Here is a 7,500-nt window from a genome sequence, read left to right on the forward strand (position 1 = left end):
TGTATTTAGCAGAGATAGACTGCAGAAATAATCGAATATCGTGTAATTTTACAAACAGCGTGTATTCAATTACTATGTGACTTCAAAGATAATTTTTGTGTTATTCTGTTTTTACTTCCAAACTCCACCGTGCCTTACAATAAAAGTGACCTTCTCGGATTTAGTTCACTTCTTTTTCAAATTAGAATTCATATTTCATATTCGTTATTCATAACTCTGGAAACAAATTCGTACAAGGATGTCTGACAGTGTCCACCAACAACAGCCGCCCACCCAACCGCCGCCCCAGGCCCCAGGTTCCCGAGGCCCCGCGCCGCCCCTGCCAGAAAAACCTCCTAGCGTCGCAGAGAGAACCAGACTCCTCAAATCTAGTTTTCGTAAAGAGGACGGCGAAAGACCTAAAGTCCCTGACAAACCAATACAGGCACAGGATAACCGATCAGCCCCGACCAATCCTCCCCATTCAGCGCCTCTGGCAACGGCGAGGTATCGCGGCAGTCCCCAACAATCCCATCGCCTCTGGCATTACGGCATGGCATCCTCAAACATCGCGGCATTTGATCAACGGGGAAAGGTCGCCCTCGCCGTCTGATGGAAATATGACGGCCAGTGGCAATAGCATCAGCAACAAACCTCCAATTCCCGAAAAACACGCTACTTTGATCACCGCACCGGCCTCGGATCACCCTGCAAATGTCTCCTCACAGAACAACAGGCCTCAAGTACCTCCACCAGCGGTAGTCAATCAAGCAGTATGTATTGTTCTTGTTATTATTACAAGCAATGTCCTGATTACGGTTTCAGCTAGATACATGTATTGGTGTCCTGTGCACAATAGTTGAATACCCTTGATTGAACGCACTCTTTCGGTCTTACGGTAATACGCCTATGGTTAGCCTTCCGATAGTATTCTATTGGCATCTCAAAATGCCATAATAAATGCTTAAAAACAAAACAAAAAAACAACAAACAAATAATAAAAAAAAAGAGCAACAAGAAAGCACAATAAAAAAAAAATCCCTATATATCATATGCGTAAATGAAAATGCGATTTAGTTTAAAAACTAAAAGGCATCAATTGTCAGATCTTTGGTTACTCTTGAAGCGTATTCTTACAAAAAAATGCTGGGGGGTAGAAAAGGAGAGAGAGAGAGAGAGAGAGAGAGAGAGAGAGAGAGAGAGAGAGAGAGAGAGAGAGAGAGAGAGAGAGAGAGAGAGAGAGAGAGAGAGGGGGGGGGGAAGAAAAGGGAGAGAGAGAGGGGGGGGGGGAGAGAGAGGGGGGGGGGAGAGAAAAGGGATAGAGATAGAGAGAAAAAAGAGGGAGAGGGAGAGGGAATTATAGCTGCCCCCCCCCCCCCCCCCCGCCACACACACACACACGCCAAAAAAAATTACTCCTTTACTTTGCCTCGTCGCCAACTATACTGTTCAGCGTGTATTGTTTCACTTATGTCTGAGAGTCGAGAATAAAGACTAGATTTACTGTGGAAAACGGAATTATAAATTATTGTCTGAGCCTAGTACAGTTCCTTCAAACTATTTCTCAACCCCAAAATTACGTACGTATAACCTATTTTCTTTTATTTCACGTCTAGTCACATAGCCTATCCTTGAAACGCAACGGTTGGCATTCAGTTGGCAGGTGTGGAATTCGGCATTGCTTTTACTTTTTCATACCTGGTTGTACTTTGTTGTAGCGTCGTCAGAGATGGTAAAAAAAAATCCTTCTACCTTCTCCGAGAGTGTCTACAAATATGCTGAATTATGCACTGGCGGTCGGTCAATAGAGCGAAGTTGTTTTGTGCCGCCCTATATTTTCCGTTGATTAGCATGTCAACCAAACAAAAAACTTCAATTTTAAAATTTTGATAAAATTAAAAATTTAGCACATACTGCTTTTTGTTTTGAATTTAATATTTGATGACTCGTGCGTCGCTCCGCGAAGGTAGCGTCAAATCGGCACGTTTCATCTTTCCCCCGTTGCCTGCGCGGGGTGACAATGAGCGGAGGGTGTGGTGTGGTGGGGAAATTTTTTTTGTTTATACGAGCCAGTATTCGTTTGGCCGTCCTGTCCTTATCCTATACTCTGTTGTACCTTGAAGAAAGTTAGTTACCACTCCCCAATCTCCCTCCACCCTCCCTCCCCAACTAACTATTGTCTTTCACTGCTAAAATAATTAGGCCAAGACGGCCAATCTAGCGATGCACGCCCTGAAGTCCTACTTGGGATAAATTAAAACCATATCAGTTTTATCACTGAAAGAAGAGGCTTTGCTTCACTTAGATATACGGATGAAGAGAATCACAATAAATATATATTTTATCATCGTTGGTTTTGCTTAAATATATATTAAATATCAAAATGAACAGTAAACAAAGTATGCACCGAGAAGAGCCCCGTGGTACTATAAATAAAAATCCCTGACCCCACGGAGTCCTTCATCCCCGCACACTCCCAACGATCCGTGCGTTGTCTAATAATAGTATAATTATAAAGATGTCGCTGATTGTGTGTGAAGTTAACAAGTGCTTTGCGTTTGGAATTAAATGTGGATTTTTAAATTCAATTATTCTAAAGTTGGGTGTCATACCGTTAGTATTCAGAGAAAATGTATTATCGCTGTTGTCATTGTTTATGAAACCTACCTGTTTTTATCTTGAATCATTTAATTTTAAAAAGTTATTTCTGTAATTTGTAACCAATCATGAATCATGTTGATTTTTTAATTGAAAATCGATTCCGACACTTAGCTATCCCCTCAAGAGAAAATCGTGGTGAAAGATTTAGGTCCACACAAACCAGTGAATTTTAACTTAGTTTCTAACACACCGAGGAGACAGCGCCGATTTAATAATGATTATTTTTAAAATGTTGAATGGCTTACTGCCAGTGAAAGCCGTAAAACGCTTCATTGTTTTTAGTGCTTGATTTTTGGTGATGTATGCTATAACGGACAACAGGAGGATTCAGTGATATTGCGCACATCTCTCAGGCACTGAAGAAACATTCTGAATCAAATAGCCATGTCACAGATGCTGTTAAATAAAAACTTTTCAACGTTGTAGATATAAGAAATCAGTTGGAAACAGGACATGCTGCGTCTGTGAGTCGTTATAATGAACAGGTGAAAGTTAACAGACAAGTTTTGTCCAAGATAATTGATGCTCTTTTGTGAGTACGTCTCGTTAATATTCTAACACACACACACATACACGCACACACAAATACACGCACATATGCAAACAATTGCAATATCCCCCTCCACACACACACACATACACACACACACACACACACAAAGTAGGTCAAATTAAGTTAAACTAACTAGACCAATAAAATTTGATTCTGTATTTCGGATTTGTGCCGCCTTAAATACAATGTGACCAACCGCCCCTGGAATTATGGCAAAATACCGTCTGCTCATTTAATCTCGAAAACGTTTATTTGATGTGATATCTAAAAGCGAATACCAGCTACTCGAGACTTTCACTGTTGTTTTAATTGCTTTTGTGTTCGGCCGAATAAGGGACTCTGAGCCCAAAACCTTTCCTCTTTTAAGTATTGATAGAACAAAGATGAGGTCACTCAGGTCTTTGTTATTGATTTTTTTTTTGCCATCCACGTTTAGGAGTAATTTCTACTAAACTCCATTAACCAGACTATAAACGACCAAGATTACACATAGCTTTGTGCGTTGTTCCATTATACTTCCGGATGGCAATGTGGTGAGTTTCTAAGCCAAGGGCATACTATCTATTTTGTTACTTTTTGAATCTTTTTCATTGTTTTTTTATCCAATTCTTCACACATCTATGAATTATATTAATATAGCACCCGACTTAGCACCCGACTTACCAAAAAGCTTTAAACCTGGGACGTCAAAGGAAATAAACTCAGGTTTCAGACTTTTAGACATGTTTTTGGGTCATCTCATATAGATAGTATGCGCTTGGCTAAGAAGCTCATAACATTGCCATCCGGAAGTATAACGGACCAACACACAAAACTGTGTGTATCCATGAACGTTTATAGTCAGGTTAATACAGTTCAGTGAGCATTACTCATAAACGCGGATGGCAAAAAACAATAACAAAGACCTGAGTGACGTCATCTTCGAACTACACTATAAGTCCATCGGTATACGAATGAGGTAAACATTTTCTAACCTAAAATGGGCAATAAGATGTTTTGTCGGAGCACGGTAGAGATATACCTACCTACCTGTAGTGCCGTTCTCTGAAAAAAATACATATTTAAAATTTTGACCAGAAAATGTGTCATTCAAATATCGATCGATTAAAATGTTCCATCCATCATCTCGCCAAAAACTCTCAAACCTGGGACTTCTCGGGAGGTTTGAGAGTTTTTGGCAGGATGAGGGTAATTTTGATCGATCGATACTTGAAGGACGTGTTTTCTGGCCAAAACGTTTCAGAGTAAGGCGTCGTTCTCCATTGGGTGCGCAGGGCGCAGGGCTGCCAGTGCTACGACACACAGCGTGTAAGTAACATCTGATAGATTCCCTCCACACCCCTCTATCTCTCTCGATGTGTGTGTTGTTTTGTTTTGTTTTGTTTTTTTTTTACTTCTATTACTAAAACAGATAGAGGTACATGTATTATTTCGGTCTCTTGTTGGAATTGGACTTTAAATCCTATCTTCGTGCTCTTTAATTATAATAATATCTTGATTCAGGGAATAATATGTTTGATGCGTCCTTTTATTTTTCCGTTATCTAGTATTGTATGTCTCTTTTTAAACAGTTTTTTTTTCTTCAAGTCTTCAAGACCGCGGGGGGGGGGGGGGGGGGGGGGGGGGGGCGTTATTATTATCTTAATGAATCAATTTTTGATTAATTTTTTTTTTGGGGGGGGGTTACTATTTCATCTATCATACAGTTTACTTATCTTTTTCTTCTCGTTCTGATATTCGGCAGACCTGGATGCGTTAAAAGGTGAAGACGGCGGTGTCGAATAAACACAGAGCAGTTTTCTGATTTATATAATGTGTAGTAGTGCCTTGGTAATTTTTCGTACGGGCTGGGAATGGCTGGAATGTGGATAGTTGTGATGATTTGCTCTCCATATGTTTTTTGCTATGTTTCTTCTGCCTGCTCTTCTTTCTTCTCCTCTTCTTCTTCCTCGTCTCTTCCTCTCCTACTCTTCCTCCTCCTCTCTTCTCTTCTTAATTTTTTTCTTTTTCTTCTTCTTCTTCTTCTTCTTCTTCTTCTTCTTCTTCTTCTTCTTCTTCTTCTTCTTCTTCTTCTTCTTCTTCTTCTTCTTCTTCTTCTTCTTCTTCTTCTTCTTTTTCTTCTTTATATTTCCTCATCTCTCCCCTCGCCCCTTTTTCTTACTTACTTTTCTTTCTTTTTCCCCCTAGATCCTTTCTTTCCTTTCTTTCTCCCTTTCCTCCTTCGATACTTCTAAGTAGAGGAATATGCGGGGAAAAGGGGGGTATTTTATTCAGATATAATATACGTGAAAGTATGGTGATCTTTAGAGTTTCGTGGTGGGTAACAATGACCTCCCCCCTCAAGAAAAAAGGGAAAAAAATCACCCAAAATCCACACCCCCCCCCCCCCCCAAAACAAGAACCCAACAAAAAAAAACCACACAAAAACAACAAGCAAACAAGACTCCAAACAATTAAAAAAAAACCAACTCTGGCCCGATGTTGTGTCTTCTGGTAGGACACTTTACACATATAATAACACTATTAGGCTCATTTATACATTATGAGTACCTGGTTATAGTCAGTGACATATTATTTTCAGAATGTTGGTATGCAATAAGGGACGCCTAACAGTCAGGCGACACTGTATGAAATGAATATTCGAGTTCGTATTTCTTACTAGGGTGGGGTGGGGTGTGGGGGGGGGGGGGGATTAGATAAATCATCATGTAGCCCATTGGATTCCTGAATGAAGCTGTGAGAATGCGCTTCAAAAATACACCACAATTTATTCATTTTAAAACGCTCATCTTATTGAGCTTGGCCAATGACTAGATCCCCGACTTGCACATATTTGCCGGTCTGATAGCCGAACGCATATATTTATTTAGCAATGACTATGAAAAATGTTTTTTTCTCTTTTTGAGGAAATTTTTGTCTAAAATCCAAGCCCTATCTCCACTGAGTAAAAATGTTTTTGAATTTTGAAAATCCATTCATAAACAAGTTATGCAGTTTTTAAGTTGTCATTTATTTGGATGACCCGCAAAGAGGAAAAAAACGCGAAAATATGGGACGCTTTTTCGGCTATTTTTTTCGACCTTTCGTTGTATCTTGCGTAATACGTGGATTAAAAGATTGAAACTTGAAGAGCAAATTAGGATGGTGTTTTGTAAAATACGAGAAAAGTACTCGTCATATTCATATGAAATTTTACAACCAAAAAGAAGAAATGTTCCTGTATTACCTTGTCAGCGACAAAACCTCCACGCCCGGTAGTTTTAGAACTATTTTACTCCAAAGAGTAAAAATCTTATTTTTAACGGTCTTCTGGTAATCGCACGAGTTTTCTCTTGACATAATCTAAAATGACCTCTTTTCTAACTGTGTGCCAACTTTCAGTCATATTCATCGATAAACATCGTCGTAATTAATTTTTTTAAATAGCATATACGAAACGGCTTCGTCCCATATTTTGACGCGAATTCGGGCACTTCGTGAGCGAAAAAGAGGCCCAAAGATTTGTGCGGGATAGTCATTGCTAATTTATTAGCTTGGTTTAACATTGTTATTATGGACATTGTTTTTCGTTGGTTTGAGAGTATACGATACATATCCATTACAACAATGAACCCATAACAGTTTAGGTCATCAGACCTGCAAATATGTGCACGTCGACTAGACGAGACCTCATGGACAAAAAAAAAAAAAAAAAAAAAAAAAAAAGATAAATAAATATCGTCTCAATAATTATCAACCAGCTTCCACTTGTCATTTCCTTAGCTTAACCTTTTCACCTTCGCCGTTGTTGTTGTCATTGTTTCGTTGTTGTTGTTTTTTTTTGTTTTTTTTTTTGTCTTTTTATTATTTCTCATTGGCGAGAACACGTCGACTGTCGACTCGGGCCACATGGAAATAAAAAAAAAAAAAATAGATAAATAACTTTCGTCCCAATACTTATCAAATGGATTCCACTTATAATTTTCTTATTTTAATCTTTCCACCTTCGTTGCTGTTGTTGCGTTGGTGTAGTTGTGTTGTTTGACTTTGTGTGTACGATGCAAACATACCTACTTTTTATTTCTCATTGGCAAGTAGTACACGTCGAGTCGGCCCCATGAAAATAAATAAAAAATGCAGATAAATACTGCCGTACTCTGGAAAAAAAAAACACATTAAAAAAAAATTGGCCAGAAAAACTCGTCCTTCAAATATCGATCGATTTAAATGACCCTCATCTTGGCAAAAAACTCTCAAACCTGGGACTTCGCGAAGTCCAAGTTTGAGAGTTTTTGCCAAGATGAGGGTCATTTAAGTTGATCGATATT

General features: G+C 39.0%; 1 protein-coding gene across 21 annotated transcripts in view; it reads left to right on the forward strand.

Annotated features, from left to right (window-relative positions):
• Nucleotides 1–7,500, forward strand: part of LOC144976852 (septin-7-like) — a 45,285-nt gene that overhangs the window by 14,799 nt on the left and 22,986 nt on the right. For 9 of the 21 annotated variants that reach the window (XM_078921380.1, XM_078921368.1, XM_078921381.1 and 6 more), the window contains exon 2: nucleotides 10–752. The exons of 3 other annotated variants lie outside the window; for them this stretch is intronic. In XM_078921380.1, the coding sequence (XP_078777506.1) occupies nucleotides 600–752 (153 nt within the window). In that variant the 5' untranslated portion in view covers nucleotides 10–599. Of the gene's footprint in view, nucleotides 753–7,500 lie in introns of all 21 variants that reach the window. 9 more of the 21 variants (XM_078921367.1, XM_078921374.1, XM_078921375.1 and 6 more) reach the window with 2 other exon arrangements.

Source organism: Berghia stephanieae, chromosome 7, assembly GCF_034508935.2.
Source record: "Berghia stephanieae isolate SIO BIC M18660-M18661 chromosome 7, UCSD_Bste_1.3, whole genome shotgun sequence".
In the NCBI taxonomy this organism is placed as follows: Eukaryota; Metazoa; Mollusca; class Gastropoda; order Nudibranchia; family Aeolidiidae; genus Berghia; species Berghia stephanieae.